This window comes from Aptenodytes patagonicus, chromosome 15, assembly GCF_965638725.1.
Source record: "Aptenodytes patagonicus chromosome 15, bAptPat1.pri.cur, whole genome shotgun sequence".
Lineage (NCBI taxonomy): Eukaryota > Metazoa > Chordata > Aves > Sphenisciformes > Spheniscidae > Aptenodytes > Aptenodytes patagonicus.
Window position 1 is genome coordinate 10199691 of NC_134963.1, and position 22284 is coordinate 10221974.

The 22284-nt window shown below is 39.4% G+C and overlaps 1 protein-coding gene across 2 annotated transcripts in view; it reads right to left on the reverse strand.

The window, feature by feature from the left end:
- Positions 1-215: 215 nt before the first annotated feature.
- The window catches only part of KREMEN1 (kringle containing transmembrane protein 1), a 35542-nt gene continuing 13473 nt past the window's right edge, over positions 216-22284 (reverse strand). For both annotated transcript variants that reach the window (XM_076353230.1, XM_076353231.1), the window contains 7 exons: positions 19136-19227; positions 11891-12015; positions 11267-11420; positions 7588-7920; positions 6813-6971; positions 4862-4946; positions 216-3863 (listed from right to left, as the gene is read on the reverse strand). In XM_076353230.1, the coding sequence (XP_076209345.1) occupies positions 3701-3863; positions 4862-4946; positions 6813-6971; positions 7588-7920; positions 11267-11420; positions 11891-12015; positions 19136-19227 (1111 nt within the window). In that variant the 3' untranslated portion in view covers positions 216-3700. The remainder of the gene's footprint in view (positions 3864-4861; positions 4947-6812; positions 6972-7587; positions 7921-11266; positions 11421-11890; positions 12016-19135; positions 19228-22284) is intronic.

Genomic DNA, 22284 nt, shown 5'->3' on the forward strand with positions numbered 1-22284 from the left:
GCTGCGTAAAGTAAGGAGGCAGTCTCACAAATTGCTGCGGTGGCAGTGCCAGCCTAAGTACTTACTGCCCCCGCTTCTGGGGCAGCCAGCTGTCTTTTTCCTAGGTCTTATTGTCCACTTAGGTGTGTTCGCTCACCTCTCTGTGCAACCACCCAACAAACAAGATCAGAGAACTCATCTCTGCTAAAAGTAACTCAGGGAAGAAAAAGCGATGGTAATTTTTAACCCGATCAGTTTATTGCACCACCACACAGCCGGTCATACCAACACAACAGAGCGAGGAGGGGGCCAAGGCAGGGGCTGGAATGCGTGTATATGAGGAGGCAGCTCCTCATGGTGGTTTTGTTGTCAAAACAGTTGCTTTTGAAATTGTGGCCAATGTCGCGTTTGCAGCCTGTCCAGCCTGTTGAGGGAACTGCTAGGCAGGAGGTCAGAAGGCCATTCAGATACGATTCCAAACAAATTCTTCTTCTGCAGTTATTTTCAAGTTGTTGAAGAAAATGCTGTGAACACTAACATCCTGAGGTGTCCCTGCCCTCCAGCTGTCAGCACTCAGCTGCTAGTGTCGTCGGGGCGTTTCTGTATGCTGAATCATGGGGGATTACAACAGTTGTGCATGTCAGACTTTTCTTCTTTCTCTCCCCAAACCCTTACAGCAAAGATCATAAAGTGCTATGTTAACGGATACCTTATATGTTGGCCATACACCACCGTACCACTGAAGTGTTTGTACTAGGAGTGCGAGTGACCATACCACATTTTGAAAAAATCCACAGCAGAGCCCTGCCTGCTCTGTATGGTCTCAGGCCTGTATAGTACGAAGTGCTATTTAAGGGACCCTGCCCACGCATTTCTATCTGTTGCTCTGTTTCCTAGTATTAGAGGTATCTAGAATCAGACAATCGGAAAGATCTGAGGGGAGCGTAACCATTTCCTCTACGCTTTTATCAGTGTGTTTACCTGTGCACTGTCCAGTACCTTATGCTTAGTCATGTTCATTGTTGCCATGGCAGTCATACAGCAGTTAATCTGCTATAACTGCTGTGTTTATGGCTCTTCCATAAAGAACATGGATAAACATTTCCTAAGAAAGGCCCATGAAATATGGTTTTATTATTTAAAAAACAGTTGAGGAGCTAAGGGACTGATGCAGAATCTCAGTTCTAAATTCTCTAGATTTTGCATAGATTAGTAGCACAATAATGCTACTATTGCATTAGTAGCATCAGTCGTCTTTGTTGTTGTTTGTAATAGGCTTTCTCTAATTTTATAGTGAAATTAAATTCTTAACTGAAGAAGAGAAGCTTAACAGTTCTGTATTTTTTCCTTCTCCAGTAGGTAGAAATCAGTCATGGGGTGCTCCTGCTGCTTTTTCAGTTTACCAGCATTAGCTAACTATTTTATGAACGTCCCTTTGACTGTATATGTTTAACTGCTGAAGAACATTTGATAAGGCAAGCAAACAAAGCTTCATCACAATGTGCTCATAGCTTAACTCTTAAGGATCTAGCTTTACACTCTCACTCTCTCCTCCTGGTTTTCCATTAGTGAACCATATTAAGCGTGCTTAGGAAACAAACTGATTTGTTTTGCTACAAATCTGTGAGGTAGACTCTTTCCCTACACAGCATGATGCAAAACCTGACTGCTAAAAGGGCAATTTAAAAATTTTTGTTGGGTCTGAAACTTGTAATTTTTTTGGTCCAACCTGATGACACGTAAGAGATAACCAGCGTATTTTACAACTCGTCCTGTCTTGATTTTAGGCGATACTGTAATTATATTTTCCTGTATTCTTTCCAGCAGCTCATGCAAGAAAGTACTAGATGTTCCCATGATATTCCATTTTTTTATATAAACAATTCCATAATTGCTGGCTTAGTAAAGTCTTGTTTCTATTAAGCATTTATTGTGGCATTGTTCAGCCGTCTCTGGCACTCATCTGTGGTACATAAAGGGAGCTGGAATGAGTTCAATTCAGGTAAAAGACTAGACCTACAACAGCAAGTAAGGCACAGTATTTCATTGTTTAATTCTTAGATACCCTATTTTTTCAAGGAAATCTATAGACCTCATAAAGGGGAGGGAGTTATCTGTTAAAAACAGAAGGGCAGATACTATAAGGAATTTAAACTCTGACAATTTTCTTACTTTTCTTAGTTATCTTTCGCGGATGCATTTAATGGTTGTTCTCTGACTGCAGGTCTGGTATACACAGACCATTGCGATATGTTTAAACTGATATTTATTCCTTTTGCCTTAACCAGAATTACTGTACTTTAATGGCTGTCACTGAATTTCCTCTAACTTAGTTTGAGGAGCTTCTCACTCAGTAAACTTTTCCAGTCAATTTTTCTGACTTCTGTATTGTCAGTTTTTCCTAAATATCTTGGAGATCTGGACTTGCTGAGGCTAAAAGACTTACTGTTGATCCCCAGTGGTGGGATGAGAAGTCTGAGCACTGTGGGTGGACAGATACTCTACCAAAGAGAAAAAACAGTTAATGCTGTCTGTTGCAATCAAACAGAAATTATTTCGCAGATCAGATCCCCACTGATGTTTTAGTTCTTTGACGTTTAAGGGCATTAATCTTAAAAACGCAGTTCAGTTTTAATTTTGCAGGCAAGGAGACACTTTTTCTTCTCACAGGTAAGTATCAAGGCAACTGTTACGTATGTGTTCAGATGCACAGCCTGGCGTAGGTGAGTTGTTGATAGCAGGCTACAACTTTGTAAATAGTTTAGGCTGCTGAGATCAGTATCTTGAACTTCAGAGTAAGAATTTGTGTTAGTCAGCCTCACTGTTTAAACATTCAGTGGATTTACAATGTCTTTGGACAATCCTTTAAGAAGCCCTAAGCTTACATCCAGAATGAGTGCAGGACTTCAGACTGGAGTACAATAGTTTTTTAAAGGATCGCTGTGAATATAAACAAAATTATCATCGTCATCGGTGAATGATGGGTCAGACATAGTTGTTTAAAGTCTTCATTGCTCGTGCGGACCTTGACCTGGTGAGCATTACTCCATCGAAACTCACATTTGCAGCTGAAACTCCACAGAGTGTTTGCCTCCTGAATTTGATTTTTATTTGTTCATCTCTGCTTGTAGAAGCAGAAAATGTAGAAACAGCAGAGCACTGGGCAACCAGGCTGATAGTTTCTCAAAGTCTTTGACTCCCATTTCGCTGTACAGTACCATTTAGACATGTTTACATTAAGGCCAATAAACTCTGGTTGCTGTGGCAGCTGAACGGGTTATCGGTATCTACCTCTGTCTTCAGCCTTGAGAATAAAGGAACTACAGTAGCCTGATATAATACAGTGGTACAGGAGAGTAGGACACAAGAAGTCCTCAACCTGAGTCCTCAACCTGCAGATACTCATTCAATTACTTTTGGCAGGGGTACAGGACATTTTGAATTTTACAGGTTTTTACATGTATTTTAAGTGCGTTGGTTTAAAGGCAGTAATTAACAGCACTACAGATTTGATGAGCACCAAATATTTCAAAATTATTGCCGCAATTAAATCTGTTGTCATTAGTATACCCAAGAGAACAGCAGAGCGGCAAAGTCACTCAAAGGCCTTTGAAATGGACTTTTTGGAAAACAAGTACGAGATTGGGAGAAAAAAAAAGGATTATTCCCAAGTCACCTGGATTTTAAGAAGATGATTGATTCTTGTAAAATAGACGACACTTCAGTTTCCCACTAGTGGGTTGCAATCATCTTGTTGACTTCGAAGCTTTTTCTTGAAGATGGATATCGATGTGGATGGCTGGTAAAATATACTCCAGATCTCGCCAGCAGTAGTAACCTCACTGGAATCTTCTGTTTCAGTTGCAGATGGTATCTGATGGGACCTAGGAAACAAGCGTTAATTCACTGCAAGTGTTAAGGTGCTTGGGAAGCTGCTGCTGTTAGTATGTCTGCATTACTGCTACCCTGGTAATGCTAGCGGCTTCCACTACCTCTGTGACGCCTTTTCTTTCTACCTGCTGCACAGTTATGGAGGGTTTTGGAGTGTTTGTTGGTTGTTTCTTGACCAAATGAAAAGTTAGCCATTCTGTTGCTAGAATAGTTGCTCCCCTAATGAAAGCGGTGACATTAAGCTAAGAAGTCTGTACATATTCTATTACTAATTGCTATTAATATAAATTAATTTCCTTGTATATTTAAGCCTGTTTGTGGTACGTAAATACAATATTCAACATTTATGATTTGTTGATAACTCACCCATCATTTCATTCAATCAGTGTCCATCTAGAGGACACAAAAATTACTTGGTATAAGTGTAGAGAAATATAGTAATAAAATTATGCTGGTTTTAATAGGCAAAAAAAAATTATACCGGTTAAGTGTCACACCAAAATACAGATGTTCATTTTTGTGATTCTTTTTTGAACCATTTTCAATATTTCAGTAGAAGAAAGTAAGTATTAACTAGCCTATATCTAACTTTTTTTCCCAGTTCCCCCATCTGGGATGAGGTTTTAATTTTTTTCCCGCAAAGTATTATCATAATTTCACCCCTTCCCACCAATGCTAGATGTCTGATAACGTTTTCCTCTTTGCTATATAACATCACTCAGTACGAGAATCCTTTTTATTCCTTAAAATACAAATCTTGTCAAAACAAGACCAAAAGGGATATTCTAGCAGCAAATGCTATCCTAACAGACTGGAAAGTTAAAAAATGTGCTTATTTAGTATCTTTTATGAGGATACAAATATGTAATATATAACTTGGTTTTGAATATGACCAGTCTGACAGTATCAGAAGGCAGAGAAATGAAGTGTACCAGGTTTGGTACAGAGCTGAGACGTCAGTTCTCCAGGGACAGTTTTGCTCCATACTCACCTCATGGTTATGTGGAGAAATATCTTTGCTATTATGGCTGTAACACTTAGGATGAGCAGCGCTGTGAGACTATATATTGTCCACTCTGTAAAAGAGAAGAGGAGAGAGAGGGAGAGAGGGAGAGGAGAGGAGAGGAGAGGCTCTTAGTACATTCATTTACTTACAATTTTTAAAGTAAGAATATTGCACAGAAGAAACACATAGCCTTCTGATGCTTTATTCAAAACTGTAATTTGAAGATGCCTTAAACCTTTAAGTATTTTCTGCAAAGACTGGCAGAAACTGTGTAACTCTCAGTCGGAACTGTTTTTCCCCATTCAGGACTGCTCCCTATAAAATTGAGAGTTGGGAAAATCCAAATCATATACCGATAAAATTGTCTAACTAATATCTAGGAAAGGAATCAAAACTCACTCAGAGGAAAATTTAAAAGCAGACTAAACAACATACTAGAACATATGCTACCAGTAGTAACTCTATGTTTGCAAGGAGATGGCCTAGTTTTATATCAGTAATTATGTAAGTAATCACTAAGTATGGGGTTTTTTTCCTTCCTAGAGTCTACTGAGACAGCTGATCAGTATTTGTGGTCTGCTATTTTATTACCTTACACTGAAGGCTCTTGGTCACTATATTTTACATTTCAATTTAGTTCTGGTTGTACCAGCAAATCAAGCAGGACTTAAAGAACAGCTTGAGACACTGTAACATTCGAACTACTTAAGAGATTGGGGCTCGAGGGGAGCTGATTTCTAAATTATTAGATCGCCTTTTCATTTGGATTTCCATAATCTTGCAGTGGGAGGCTACAGCATGTCGAGATGGGAGAAGGGATGGCACTAGAATGTAACTCTGACATATTTAGCACACTGAACAGCCTTGCAAGGACCCTGAATTATTAGAATAACTGAATAAAGGCCGTCACCTTCAGAACTCCTGAAGCTCAAAGCAGCAAAAAAAGGAACCGTAAGTTCCCTCCCACCCAATGTCCCTTCCTCAAAGCATTGACTGTTCATGATGATTTTAACAGTATTTTCATAACTGCATAAAATCCAAGGGTGCAGTTTCATCTTAGGTCGGTATGCCCAAGCTAGTTTAACACTAGGCAAGGTAAAATGTAGCCGTGGTAAGTCAGGTACCAGCCTGGGCCTGGTGCCAGAATATCTGCCCAGAATCCCGGGCGTGTTCTGCAGCCTGGCTAGTTTGGGTATATGCAGCTCATGTGCAGTCATGTCCTCGCGCTTCAGGTTTGGAATGCAGACAGCTTCAGGACTGCAGAACTATTAGAGTGTCCATAGTGTGACCGAGGCTCAGCTTCAACGACACGTAAAAGCAGATGCCCAGGGAAGTTTAAAGATAGGAGAGACCAATAGTGATATTCACCAAGAGTGCATTTCCAGTCTTCAATTATTTACAACTCAACAATTTCCTCAATGAAGTGATGTCTTGAAGGGGAGTTCTAGACACATGACAGTTCTCAGTGGCATCTCCCCTGCACCTATTAACTTGCTTCATCCTTGTCTAGCCCTCTGTGTATTACTGCTGTGGCTTTTGTGAACTGGGATAACTGGGGTGCATCCAGCATCCAGGCCCTTCCAGACTACAAAAGCTTGCTCTTTTTTCAGCACCTTTTGCCACCTCTATGGTATGCACTGGTCACTGAAGCTGATTCTAGTAAGGAGGCTGCTCTGACTCACATCTTATTCTGATGTGCTTTCATCCTCAAGGACTCACCATCTTCACACTATTTCTAACTGATTTATGCTGAGAAGTGAGTTTTGAAAAGTAGAGAGCAGCACAGTTAGTGGTAATTAGACTAAATGAAAATTCATCTATTAGTAAGAAGCACAGTGGATCAGATAACGTGGAGGCGGAGGGAAAGGAAATAGTGACTCTAGATTGTGCCTTGGCAAAACGTTTTTCCTGTTTCCACTTTTTCTTGTAATATTACCAGGCATGGAACTACTAGGATGACTTGGGCTGGTTGTGATGACATAAAGTATCTTTGATGACCGGGCTGCATTGATGCTGAGATTTGCTTGTTCATTTATCTTCTCTGAAAGGGTCTGATTCATTGGAATCTTGTTTTGATGCACATTGTCCTTCACAGCTGAAAACACAAGAGTATGATTACAGTAACAATTTCTTAACAGGTGTAATTGGACTTTATTTTGTGCTCGTAAACAGACGTGCTGCTCTCTGGTTTACTTAGAGAACTCCAATAATCAAATTATGTCTGATACCAGAAAAAGCCTGTACTTCACCAAGTTGGGGTTCTCAGAATTTTTCTGGAAGCTAACTGTTCATCATAACAGTAGGTACAAGTCACGGACTAAAACGTTTTCTCCTGATGACTTTCGATCTGAGTGGAATAGACTGTTGGGAAGAGCCAAGATGAACCAAGATGCAGATGGACTACTGGGTTTTTTTGTTTTGTTTCAGCTTTGTCATTTTCCAATCTGTTTTGAAAGGCAGGTATGTATAGGATTGAAACGTTGAAAATTTAAATTTTGCTATTTATGACAAAGCTGACTGGACTGTTCCAAATTGAGAGAAATTTTAGTGAAGCTTTTACCCACTGAGCAGTGGCAACAAGATAGATGAAACACCTGTAGACATGAGAGTTAAAATATTTGCTCTTTTTTTGCCACTTCAGAAATCTCCTGTGTGAATTAAATGCTTTAACGGCTCATTGAAAGGTAGAAACAGCGAAGTTAGCCTCTTACCTCTATATCTGATAGCAAATCCCTGGGCTTGATTGATTTCATCTGAGAAAAAGTACAAAATGACAAAATCCAGAGAGATGTTAAAGGTGTGGGGAGGCCGGTTCTTGCCATTAAAACGAGCTAGAACATGATAGGTATAGCCATCCAGCAATTCCACCATATCTGTAGCATCTTTGATTTCAAAAAGGGCAAAGCTGAAGTGGATTCGAGATGCTCCTGGAACTTGTATGGTCCAGTAACAGACTTTGCCTGTGCCGTATGTGTCGGGAAAATCGGGGGAATAGATCACAGCTGTAGCAGAAGTGTAATTCCCTCCACAGGCACCAATAAGGGCTGTGAAAGAAGAGGAGAGGGAGAAAAATGAAAAAAAAAAAAGAGGTTATACATCCATTATGCACAGCTTTAGCACTCTGTAGATTCTAATACTCAAATGTGACTTGAAGGTACAGACTTGCTACCCCAGCAGGATGCACTGTCTCTCAGATTGGTCGTCTTTACCTTCCACAGCACTGGAGCACAGCTATTATGTTGCATTTGCTTGGGATACACTCATTCTGTCTCATTACTCTGAGACCTACGTACCAATCTTGAACACTGCAGCTATCCTTTGTCCTTGTATGTAACCATGTTACCCCCTCCCGCATCCCTGCAGGAACAGGATGAAAGCTAAATCAGTGATTCCGGGACTTCTACTCCATCCCTATCAGGCAGGCAGGCAAGTGGATCAGTGACTGTAACTCTCACTGTTGAATTATTGAAATTCCTTCACAGCCTTATCAAACTGAAAAAACAAATCTTCACAGGATAGCTGAGGTTGGAGGGGACCCCTGCAGATTGTCTAGTCCAATCCCCTGCTCAAAGCAGGAGACATGGTCTAGTTGTGTTTTGAGTCTCCAAGGATGGAGACTCCACAGCCTCTCTGGGCAACCTGTTCCAGTGTCACCCTCACCATAAAAAAAGGTTTTCCTTACGTTTAAATGGATTTTCCTGTATTTCAATTTGTGCCTGTTGCCTCTTAGACAAGACTAGATAAGACTGAGGAGAGTCTGGCTTCATCTTTATACCCTCCCATCAGTTATTTATACAAATTGAAAAGATTCCTCCCTGAGCCTTCTTTTCTCAAGGCTAAACAATCCAAGATCTCTCAGCCTCTCCTTGTATGAATGATGCTGAAATCCCTTAATCGCCTTTGTGGCCGTTTATATGTGCTTTTTAAGCATCCCGTCTTTTGATCTTGTCCAATTAATGTTTGACCTTACCTTCACGAAGTAACTTGAAAAAGATCCTGTTATGAAGTCTAAAGAAAATCTTTTAGATTTGTTGCTACCTTTTACATTCAAAACAAGTACACAACCAGTAAATCTTTATATTCCTTGACAACTATCCAGATTCCCAGCGCAAGCTTATTTACCAATGAATCCAGAGAGAAACTCAAATGCCAGCCAACTGACTTGATGCATATCTATATATATGAATATATAATTTTTAAAATGTATTGTATATAGGTATAAATGCATATATGTGTATTTTTATATATCCCCTAAATACACATTTAATATGTATTATATAATAATGTATTTCATGACAAAACTGTTTGGATCAGAGTTATCACTCCCCCATATCATAAGCTGAAGGACTGAAGAATCAAAGTAGAATTATTTTCTCTGAAAGCTTAATTAAAGTCCTGTAATAGAGGCCTGTGAGAATGCAAATAAAGGAAGTGTTTTGAAGTGTCTCAGTTTTCACAGGCCTCTGAAAAAGAGCTTTAATAGATACAAATTAAATGGGAGCTGGGGAAACGAGAACAAGAAGTAGCGTATCTCTGCCAGAAAAATCATCTCTTTTTCTGGAGCAAGGCCTGATCACGGCCTGAGCAAACCTCTCACTTCAGTGCCGCACTACGAAAGACCTCGTAGAGGAACTGAAAGAATATGAAAGAAGAAGAATAGAAAGAATGTGAAAGACCCCACAGAGGTATCCTCCCCAATAGAGGAATTTGTGTTTGGCACTCACTCCATGCTAACAGAGCTGGTGATTTAATCGAATAGATAGAATTGTTTCAATAGAATAGATTGAATTGATAGAATTGACATTTGTCATTGAGATATCAAATTTCCTCTTTGCAAATGGCTCGTGGGTATTGTTACATTTGGCTGTGTTGTTTGTAATTACTGAATCACAAGATGTTCTTCAAACCAGCAATGTTAACTAAAAATGCCAATGACTAGTGCTCCACAGATGCCTAACAAAAAGTACAGCATTGCCCCGTATGGAATGGAAATGCTGTCCCTCTCTCATTTCCTTCTAGAGCTGGCAGAGTTCTGTGTTGTGGGTCTGAACGTTACAGCTTTAGGCCATGATAGTAGCACATAAACACATAAGGTTAATGGGGGGGTTGTGCGTGTGCGCGGGTGTACAGGGATCGGGGTGAAGGCTCTGGGGATATGACTTAATCAGGAAAAGAGGAATGAGGGGAGCAAATTTTCCTCATCGGCAAAAGAAAATAGGTGGCAGTTACTAGGATGACTTCTCTTACCTGGCCATAGCTCTCTCCCTTGCCGTTTACCAGAAAAGACAGTGCAGGTCCTCAGGGTAACATCTTGCTGAGCCCTCGGTCATTCCAGAAAAGGAAAGCTACAAAGGAAGTCTTTACCCATCGAGGATTTTGGAGGCCAAGAGCAGAAGGAAACAGAGGATGCTGCAGTGTGAAGCTACATGCTATCTCAACATTGAAAGCAACATGCAACTCCAGTGCTTCTTTTTGTATCTTGGGGAGAATTTGGAAGTGAGCAGAGTGACTGATTCCTGTCTCAACTGAAATGTCTTTCTGTCTCGCTAGCTGGGAACCAGAGTTTTAGAGTAAGGAGATGGGAAGTTTGGTTGTGTGTTCAGAAAGTGGAAAACAATGCTGCTTTTAGTTCCAGAAAGTTTATAACTCGACTTAAAAGGCAGCTTCTACATCAGAGGCAGTTGAGATCTGAGAAGCAACGATGTTTTGGTGCATACTGTGAACTTTTCCAGTACTCCCGGCTATACTGGGAGCCTGTACTGCAGCCAGACAACTGGGTACTCATACCGTCAACCTGTGAAGTTACACAGCTGGCACTGGTATGTATACTGAAGAGTAGAAAGGAGCATTTCTATGTATAAGAAATTATGAAATCAGCAATGGTCATAATAGCCACCTAACTTGTTTGTACTTTTGCAGTACACTCCTTCCCTGCCCCAATTCTACTACACTGCTTTGTGTTGTGTTAACTGGGTTATAGCAAGTCTCGTCTGGTTTAATAAAAAACCCAAGTTGGTGTAGATTGAAATTTTATTTGAGGTGCCTCACTTAATCATGTATCTGCTCTGTGGTAAGATCAATTCTGAAGGAGTCTTTCCGTGACATGCTGTTTGTGATAGCTGAGTTGTACCACTTGTGGGGAAGTAAGAGACAATCCCCGGAGCATGAGTCAGTTGCCTGAGCAGGCATCGTTTCTTGGAAGAGCTATTTCACATTATTAGTGGATGTGAATTTTATGCAGAAATGGAAAGCAGCTTTATTTTATACTGAATTTAGGTGTTTTGCCATTTTGTGTGCAACAGTTCTCATTGCATTTAAACCCTTTTCCCTAATTTGCTGAACATTTGAGGCCTCTCCTTTGGGAAAAACTGAGCCTGTTTCAATACTTACTGTCAAAAAGAATGACTCTGCCATCCCCACCGCAAGGCTGAGTATGGTCTCCAAAGCAAACACTGTTGCATTCCGTACTGGCTGCCTCCCCATATCTCCAGTAGTCAGGATTATTTCCACAGAAACAAGCATAACCTGATTCCATGCCTGCAAACTTTGACAACAAAGATGCATAAGGAAGGGAGGGATAATATTTAAGGGAGTGACAGCAGGAGGTTGTATGAGCAAGAAAGCTGGCAGCAGAATATGTGTGTTTTGGAGAAGTATGATTAGTCAGAGGTCAGAGGCCCCACCACAAACTGTTTTTGTTTGAGCTACTTTTGTCAGGATGCTACTTAAGACTAGCGAGAAAGATGGAGCGGAGGGAAGTTAGGGCACCCTATCACTCATAACTGCAGTAAGCGAGCATACTTTCTCCTGGCATCCTGGCGTTATTAATCGGTCTTTTGCCCAGATTGCTCTGGATGCAGAGAGAGGGCTAGGTCCCCTGGAGTGGGAGTGAGACCTTAGACCTCTTACAGGTAAAAAAAAATGCAGGGGGGGAGAAATACAATAGAGAGCTCTAGGCCTACTGCCATCTTTTGTCTTTGAAAACATTTTGTAAATGTATGTCAAAGAAATCACCTTAAATTGTTGACTTCGGCAGGAACTGATGCATGTTTGGATAGTAAGTTTATTGGAGGTCTCGCTGGTGCCAGTCAAAGGTGGTGGCTCTCCATGGTCCTTGTAACACCCTAGATTCCCCGGCACTGGCAAGAATAAGAGACAAGTGTCATTCTAAAGGTGTGCCTGGAAACACCCAAGACAGACCACTTTATGCACTAGCTGGTTACTAAGCAGCTCTCTATATGTTCTTGTCTTGATTTCGCAGTATGGGAAATGTTACTCTATGCTAGATGCTTGTCATATTTTCCAAACATGCCCAGGGATAAATGACAGGTGGTGAAATAGCATTGTAACTTCTTAGCAATATACCTGCAATACTCTGTAGTTGATTTCTGTAAGCTGCAGTAATATAGACAAGATAAATCCCTGGTTCATTTCTCCTGATAGAGACAATTTAAAAAAAAAGGCATTAAGTGGATTCAGAGGTTTTGTGGGTTTTTTTGGCTATGATCATGCACATTCTAACAATGTAAATTAAACAATGTGATTTATGTCTGATCTTCAAAACAATGAAGTTCTGGAAGTTTTCTAAACAGGATATTTGAGGAAGGGAACCTAAACTGTTTAGGATGGAGTTTGGCAAGTTTTATGGGAGGGACTATATACTTATATAGGGGAATTTCCTAATATTTAAAACTCAAATTCTGGTATGAATTCAAAGTATCATATTTTATGGTATGTACAAAGAGCGAGCAATATTACTTTTTTAAAGAAACATCTATTTATCCTGTATTAATACAACATTTCAAGGCTCCTTGGTCACTATGGGAGGTCAGAAAGAGTTTTCCCCCTTCAGTGCATAATTTGTCCTGGTTTTGTTTTGGTTTGGTTTTGCACTTTTCATCAAAGCACTGGAATTTAGCCATGACTACGAGAGAGGATGTGGGGCACAATATAGTGCTGTGCTAATGGCATAAAATTATCCCTTGCCTACTTGTCATACCTGCTCACATACTTGGAATTAAATCTATTACCAGCTCTGTTGTCAGGTAATTTTTATCCCTGTGCCAGATTGACAAGGATTATTTTTTGTCCACTGAACCTCCACAGCTCTGTATAACATGTGGTGCGGTCAGAGAACTGTATGAGAGTTTTACTTACTCAGTCATTTGTTATTTCAGTACCCAGTAAACTCTGAACTCTCTCTTGCTAACATCTTGTGCCACAGCACTGTTTCAGGTTTTTGACTTACCAATAGGGTTTTTTGGGGGGAAAATCCTGGCTTTGGGGTTTGCAGCCTCAGATGCCTGATAGCATGTGGATTAGCTGTTTTGGTGCTCCTTTTGAACTAGCCATCTCTTGTACAGGTGGCCCTTTTCTCTATCAGATAACCTGTGTGTTAGTAAACTGTTTTTGTATTATTGTACTTACACGTAATTACAATAGGAATGCAATAATGCTTTTTGTACTGAGCAGTCTTGTACAGTAGTCCTGAAAGTATCTCTTCATTGGATTCTGGAAGGCCCATTTCTGGGATTTCTTATACATGTCCATGTGCAGCAGCCATTGAAATAATGCCTTGAATTCAGAACTTCTATTTGTCTAATTCTAACAAAGATGGTCTTGTCCCTATTCTTTTGGATGACATCTAACTGATGTCAGCTTACCGTTAAAATCTGAATCATCCTGACATCTGGAACAGTTAACAGGTCTGTCTGAGAACTTGCTCCCAGACTTAGGCTATGTTGCCTAAGGCAGCTTCCTTATTTTGAGGAAGAGGGTTAGCATATCTATTAGTGACCAGCAAATACACTGGTGTGTATATAATTATACTCTTCAGGTGGATGATTATAGTATTATAAAGAAGAATGAATGAAGTTGGGAAGAAAATTCAAGTATGCATATTTTTTGAATAATTAGATAATGTTGCTTTAAATATTGTTCATAAAATAATTTCGTTTTCTAAGAATGATACAATTTCAATTACAAATGCTTGCATGGAGTTATGGCTTTGCTATGCCCTGCAGCAACATGCATATTAAGCACTGAGACTTCAAGTTACAGCCTGATTTAACATACCCTTGGAAATCCCCATTTGCGGCCCCACCCCAGCTGAGTACAGCTGGGCAGATAACTTTCAGAGAGCTCAGTTTTTTGTACCGTGCATGATTTCATTGCCCTGAAAAAGCTTCCTAGTTAACCAACCTAGCTGATTTTCCTAGGAGACCTGGGATTTCCTAAAAACACATATTTTATATATTTTTTCTAAGTAGCTTTATTGGTGAGACCCTTCAACCTTGTCTCCAGAGGATTAGTACTTCAATATGTTCCATGCTAAGAAACCAGACTGAGTAATTTGAAAACTTCTTACGTTTTGTAACTAAATCAAGCATACCATTTGGGTACCTCCTAAAGCTAATTAGTCTCTTTGGTGTCCCAGCAGTATTTTAACATTCTTGTATCTAGCAAACAAAATTAGTGTCATGTGAGTGGGAATACACAGGAGAAGCATCAATCTAGCCCAATAGTGAACGGTAATTTCCATGCCAGTGCCCACCTCTTCAAATTACTTTGATATCAAATCAACAAACTACATGAGCCCAAGGATATATGCTCAGCTAAAAGCACTTTAGTAGTCCCACATCAAATATATGATTAAACACTCTTCTGAACTGGGACAACACACACAAAAAATGACTCCTGTACATGCATATTTGATTTTGATATGCCAGTTCTTCCTATGGCTACTGATGGGCTGGTCCTAAACCTGAGACACCACTGAGTTGCTATTGAAGGGTAATCAGAGTACATAGTATAAGCATAATAGTAGAGGGGAGTGTACTGACAGGGCAAGGGGTAATGGTTTTAAACTGAAAGAGGGTAGATTTAGATTAGAAATTCTTTACTGTGAAGGTGGTGAGACACTGGAACAGGTTGTGGATGCCCCCTCCCTGGAAGCATTCAAGGCCGGGTTGGACGGGGCTTTGAGCAACCTGATCTAGTGGAAGGTATCCCTGCCCATGGCAGGGGGGTTGGAACTAGATGATCTTTAAGGTCCCTTCCAACCCAAACCATTCTATGATTCTATGATCACAAATTATTGCTTTTTCAACAATATTTTTAGTATATTAGGATAACATGCTCCTCATTCATACCATATTAAACTGAATCAGGACGTATGCATAGGAAGCCACTCAACATAAATCTAAAACAAGACAGTGCACATTTATGGATGTGGAGCAGCTCTGCAGAAAAGGCCCTGAAGGTCCTGATAGACAGGGAGCTGAATATGAGCCAGGAGTGTGCCAGGCAGCAAAGGCAGCCAACAGGCCTGTATTAAGATCTGGCACAGCCAGAGATCAAGGGAATTGATTGTTCCTCTACTCAGCACTTGTTTGGACCACACCGAGACTACTATGTCCAGTTTTGGGACCACCAGTCCAAGAAAAACATTAATTGTCTGAAGCAAGTTCAGCAGAGAGCCAAGATGCTCAGAGGGCTGGAGCACTTGCCCTGTGAGAAGAGGCTGGGGGATTGGAGCTTGTTCAGCCTGCAGAAGAGAAGGCTTCGGGGGCACCCCCTAGCAGCTTTGCTATACCTACATGGAGGTTGTCACAACAGTGGAGCCAGGGTCTTCACAGTGATGCCTTTTGGACAAGAGGCGAGGAGCTTAAGTTGAAACGTGAGACGTTCAGACTGGATATAAGGAAAATCTTTTCACCACGCTGGCAGTCAAGCGCAGGAACAAGGGCCCAGAGAACAAGGGAGTGCACTCCGCGTCCCTGGAGGTTGTCATGGCCTGACTGGATAAACTTGGCTAACCTGACAAACTGCGTAACTTGGTCTGATCTCAGAGCTGGCCCTGCTTTGAGCAGGGGGTTGGACTAGATGACGGCCTGAGGTCCCTTCCAACCTAGGGTATCCTACAACCCTATGTGTAGGTATAAAACTATATATATATATATATATATATATATATAAAGCAATGAAGAATCAAAAGTATTTCTAGATAGGTAGTGTTTAGTTACTCTGACCTTTAAAAATTTCCAGCATAATCTTTTGCCTTAATTTGCTCTTAATGTTTAGCTTACTAAAGAAGCTTGGCAAAAATTAGGTAGTCAATGTTCTGCAATTACTGTTCATGCTTCTCAGTGATGTCTTACTGTTACACTGTCTTCACCCATTTGTATCTATTTATTCTCTTGTGCTTAAAAGGTCACCTCTTTTGTGCAAGCACGCTATTTTTCTTTTAAGCAGCATCTGACATAGTGCAGTCCTGGCAAACACCAGAGCTTCTGCATATTACACGTTAAGGCACATGTATTAAAACATGGAATTAATCCTTTTGAGCTCAAAACCATGTTCCAGCTATGCTCATCTAGCTGTCTTTCAGGAGCTTCCTAGCTTTTTGCAGTAGTAGTATGCATGAGTATACTGTCTCAAATTGTGCAAGCTACTCTTTGTTCTTGTGTTAAAATGTATACAGGTCAATCTTACAGAGTGATCAATACAGCTCTGTGTAACTTACCTGGCTCTGCCATTTAACACTTCATCAATATTTCAGTAATAAATAGATTTATTACATGACATACATGCACACGGGAAATATGATTCCAGTAATGAAATCTGTTTACGGTAAGAGACTCATGTGGGCCGTAAACATGGAGATGCAATTAAGTGGGGCAGCAAGCCTTTCTTTCTTTTACCTTTTGGGAACGTAAGTTGTTATTTCCTTTGAATTTCAACCTAACCTCATTAACAAAGAGATCGAAAAAGTAAGGAATAGCTGCAACATTGCAAACAAACCATCTAAAGCATTCAGTTCCGAATTCTCCATGTGAGATGCACATGTTCTCTCAGGACACAGTGCTGCCTTCTTGCCTTTTATTTTGTTTACGTCCATTCCTTTCTGCTTAGCAGACAAGTCATTAAGAAGAGGAGAGGAAGAAAAGGAAAGACTAAGCTTCTACTGGGGTAACTACCACTGTCTTCTGTGATTATGCCCATCCATCCTCGTCTAACATTGCTAAATTCTGTATAGTGTGTTTACACACGCAGAATGCCAGAACACATTTCTGAATGAAACATTTAGTGTTACGTATAAATATTAGTGAACATGAGAGACACATGATACTATCATGTGAAATCATCATCATAATGAAAAATTCTTAACTGTAGATTCTTAATTATTAATTATTAATTACTGTTACAGTGAATGATTGCATGCAAATCTCTCTAGGCAATCAAGACGCTTCATGCTGTTAGCATTGTAGTAGTATTATGTGGATATAGTTTATAGGTAAATTATGCTCCAGATACTTGTCTTTTCTAGTAGTAAATATAATTATGGAAGTTTATAAAAGACAATTTTTTTAATTCTCTAAAAATTTCAAATAGGATTTCTTTACACAATTGCTTTCTTGCTCCATCACAAAACTCAGTTTTGTATTATGCACTTCACAAGTCAGTTTTCATGGTCCTATGATTTAGCATCATGCTTACTGAAAACAGAAAATCTGGTAAAGAATAGTTTTTTTTACTTACACAGCTTCATAAACCATGAGGTTTGTATTAAGACTTGGATGGGCTTGCAATGTACAGTTTGTTCTAAATTGCTGCAATTCCTTTTTCTAGTATCCAGTTTCAGTGCAATGCTTGAAGCAGCTGCTACTGGTCAAAAGGACATTTTGTAAATGTAAGTCTGGATTATCTGTGCAAGTAAGTGTCCAAGTTTAAATCCTCTGCTCCCCACCACAGAGAAAATGAGTGAGGCTGGTTTTAAAAGGATCCTTTGTGTAGAACAAATGGAGTGGAGAGAATTTGCCTTTCAGCTTTTTTACTGGTGCCGTATCCAGAGAATTTGTTAACATCTGTGGTCTTTAAAGAAAATGCAAATTCTTTCATTTTAGACCAAGATAAATTCCTTAATTAGGAGGGTCATGTTTCCTAAATAGGACCTCGTATATTAGAAAAATAAGAGTAAGATGTCCTCTGAACAATGAGTATCGCAGCGTTGAATGATTTTGTGTTATTTAAATTAGACTCCTTAATCTGTATTTAAGCCTAGGTAAAAGTCACCCGACTTAAGGCCACACTTACGTATTTGTTTGCCTAGCTTGAAGATGTGAATCACTCGTTCACATTCATAAAAAAAGAAAACTGTGGACAAAGTAAAAAATCACTTTAGATCCATTTTTCATTTGGTTTTGTTTTCTGAACTTCAAGTAAGAAATGTACTTCTTCTGATCGAAAGTATGCCTACGTAAGGACAACTGCTCTGATGCTTAACAGTATTCACATAAGTTATCCCTTCGAAATAGAGTACTTGCATAGAAGAAGTTAGGTAAGCAAGTAAAGGCATTAATGATTAGACTTCAGAAAGTGTGTAGTTATGGTTGCTTGTTACCATGCAAAACTGGAATCTCTTTTTAATACCTAGGCATATTTTAAAGAATGTGATTCTTAGGAGTTTATCCTGGAGCATTCAGGAATGAAAATCTTGGAACATATTGACACGAATCATGACAAAATCTCCACATTTTGGACAAGGTAAATAATATAATACATTAAAAATATTAAATACTGCAAGGAAGCTTCAGGTGAATAGCTTGTGAATTATCTGTTAAAAAAAATTGAACAAAGTCCAGTTTGTGGTTTCACACCAATGAAGGTGTGAAATGCGCCAATGCAGGTATATGCACCTGCAAGGAATAGAATTCTAGCCCAGAGCTCCCACATACCTAACAAATAGCCACCTTTTCCCTATGTCCTCTCACACTGTCTTTATTTCTTCCAAACAATTCTGTGTATGATGTGTTATACACATTAAACTAATGCCATCCATTTTACAAGCTAATTGCAAATCATGGACACATACATACCTTGTAAAAAAATTAATTAATAATTTCCTATTCATTTTTGTCTCCAAGATTTTAATAAATGAATGACGTATTTCTGTGGATTCAAAAAACTAGCAGTACTTCATAAGTTTTGAGTGATTCTCTGTCTGGTATTATTTGTAAATAATATAATCCAGTAATTCTGAGATGAGATGAGATGAAAAGGATAGCAATGGAGGAACGATTCAGTAAGCTTGTCATTAACTCTAGAGACCCGTTTAAAATATTGCTTAGTCTGCAAATGAAAATAAGCTGATCGGCCTTATCCTAGTTTCTGTTTGAAAATCACTACCCACTGTTGTATAACTGCCAATCTCTGTTCAACAGGGATGCAGGCCTAAAAAAAATTGCATGGTGCTCTTACTTCGGCAGGATGGAATCTCACAGTATTTCCAATATATTCCATCCTCATGCTCTGCAATGTAGCACCATGGGCTGACATCTCCATCAGGGTTCCTGAAAGAGAAAAATAAAGACAGTGAGTGAAAAGTCATCAAATATTTTCAAAAACCACATAAAAATAAATCTTATTAAGCTTCAGTGTCATCACTATTTTTGCTCTAATACCTATTGAATATTTAACGCATTGGACTTACATACCAAGGAAAATGCTAAAGTGGTCAGGAAGTTCAGATAACTTTGGTTATTACAGTACACAGCAAGCATAAAATGCTAGTAATGTCTAAAAAATAACTTTTTTCTTTAAGTCTAAAAAGTGCAGAGCTATTTCTGGACAGTACTGAGAGAGAGGAAGATTTTCAGCCCCACATCCTGCGTACGGGTTCCTTAGACTCCTAAACTTGATTTTTGCCTTGGTACAAAATAGTCCAGACTCCAACCTTCTGTATGTATGATGACAAAAACATTTATCCAATAAAGTCTTCTGAGAAAGACTGAGGTCTTTTCTTCCCCTTCAGTAAAGCTGAGTAAATCTGTTCCAGTGATCTGATATATTGATGGATGAGATAATTCCTTATGTGTCCATGATTATTCTTTGCTGTTGCATAGCATCATTTACAAATGCATAACTAATTAGTCATTAGGTTATTTAAAGTTTTTTCTATGTACACTTTGAAAAACTATTCACATTGAAAAGATCAATTTAAGAGAATAAATTGTTATTTTGGACAGCCAGGTTGAAGTATGACCTTTTCTTGTAACTAGGGCCAACTGCAATCTTTTTATCATGTACTTTGGCATGAATTCTATTAATGAGATGCCCCTACACTGAAGTGTCAGTTCAGCTGCGCATTGTCATTTGGACATATTAACAAGTCTTTGTGGGAGATCCAATTTTAGAACTGCTGGGGATGTTTTTTGGTCAAATAACAGAATGCTGAAGACAATTGGTGAGTTGAGTTCAATTTAACTGACTAAAATGCTGCTAGCTAGGCTTTCAAACAGACTAGTAAAAGTAGTGGATGAGGAAAGCCTAAGACTAGTGTGCTAGGAATTTAGGTGTAATGGCAGAGCTTCCAGTGGCTAAAGAAAGTAGAAGACTAAAATCAAGGAAAGCTTGTACTTGAAATAACACAATTTTCCTTTTTTTCAGTTACAGGAAATTTTGGGTTTACACCTGCATGACAGAAATCAGATGTCTGTAATTGAATCATGGTAATGGCACTCCACATATAAATGCCTTAAAATGCAAGGAAATTGCAGAGAAATGTGATTAATGTCTTTAGAAATCTTTGCCTTGAACCTCAAAAGTGCATACTGTTAGAAAACAATTGAGTGTCTTTCAAAATCTCCAAAAACTTCAGTCTGCATAATTTTGTTATGGCTGAAATGAGGTTCAGTGGAACATTATGAGGCAGTTCCATCTTAACAGGGTGTCTTGCAGTGGACCACCCATGGAGAGATAACATGCTTCTGATTAATGCTTTAAGTGTAAAATTAGATTATTCAAATGTTGTCCCTAAAATTGAGCCTCAAAGCAATGTATTATGCCTTAAAAAAGCCTTGTGAGATATGTGTTGCCTCAGAGAAGGGAAGATCAGCTTGTCCATTGTCACCAAGCAAATGAATGGCAGAGAAAGAGCTAAAACAGCAGTATCTTCACTCACAAGGCCTCGACAAGATTTGAATGCTAAAGATATGCTCTGACACTTAAAACAGTGACTTTCCAGGCTTGTTTTCAACAGAACGTGAAGTTAAAAAGCATCTGTTAGTTACAATCATCATTCCATACACCTGTGAGAATACTCCTGGGCCGAGTGATACATAGGAAGGAAATGACTAACCTTCCAGTCAAACTCCATCTCAAAGAGGATAACCTAACACCCAGCAGACTGAGGTTAAAAAGCTCTGTTTGGTAATCAAGTCATTTCTCAGGCTTACATACCAGATTATAGGCTTCTTGCTCCTTCTAACACCAAATTCTCATTTGCTAAGTAAAGTGAGACTGTAGTAAGGATTACTTGAATACCTGGATAAACATTCAGTTCGTTATGCAAATTTTTGCATAGCTTGTACATGTTTTGTTTTGTACTAACCTAAGTATTAGCCAGAGCTGACTGCCAAAAGTAAGACCCTGTAGATACGGTCTATCTAGCATATTGCCACACAGCAACAATCAAAATTACGTTCTTGATTCTGCTATTTGTATCAGAGATAATCCAGTGGCCACTAGCCTTTTTATAGCTCCGTATTAGCATGCACACTGAGAGACACAGCTCTCTACATGTCATGAGAATTGTTATGCATTTGGTGGTGTTCGGCTGAGCGAGGCTGTGAAGTTGGTGTGAAATGTTTTTGATGGGAAGACAGTCCTTCCAGTGCTCACATGCCGATCTGATACTAGACAGCTTGATGGGTTTATTTGGTTTCCAGGCCATTTTCTAAAGAGAATGCCCAACTTCTATGGAGTTGCTCTTGTAGGTGGTGTACTTTTCTTTGCTCCTGTAAGATGCTGAACTGATTCAAAAAAGAGTCAATTCAGCACTTGGCAATAATGCTTTCTCCTTCTACGGCTGAGAACAGAGTCCACTGGTGCAACACATTGAACAGTGTTATTTTGAAGCACTGCTGCAGCCACTGGAAAAGATCCCGAGTAAGTCTTTTTCTTCCCTTGTCCTTCACCAATGTTCTTCAATGAGAAATAGCCTCCTGAGTCATCAAATACTCTAGAAATGTGATTGACTCCTTTCATCAATGTGCTCATCTGTCTGCTGCATGTCACAAGACCTCTTTTATGTACGTTCTTACTTACTCTCCATTAACTGGCTGGCTTTGTCTCCGTCATATTTTCTTGAATGTCTATTTCTGATTAAGATGAAAAAGTTCTTGGATCAAGAACCAGGACCCTATGTTCGTGACACAGCAATTGTGCTGAACTCCTGCATACTAATTTTGCCTCATTTATCCTGACTTATATTGCTTACAGTGAAATGATTTCAACATGAAGGTGGCAAGTGTATAGGCTCTACCCTAGAAAGCCTATAACCTGCTAAGTAAAGGCATCTTCCAGGAGAATTGAGATATGGTTTGAACCTTCTCATGAAGGAGACATTA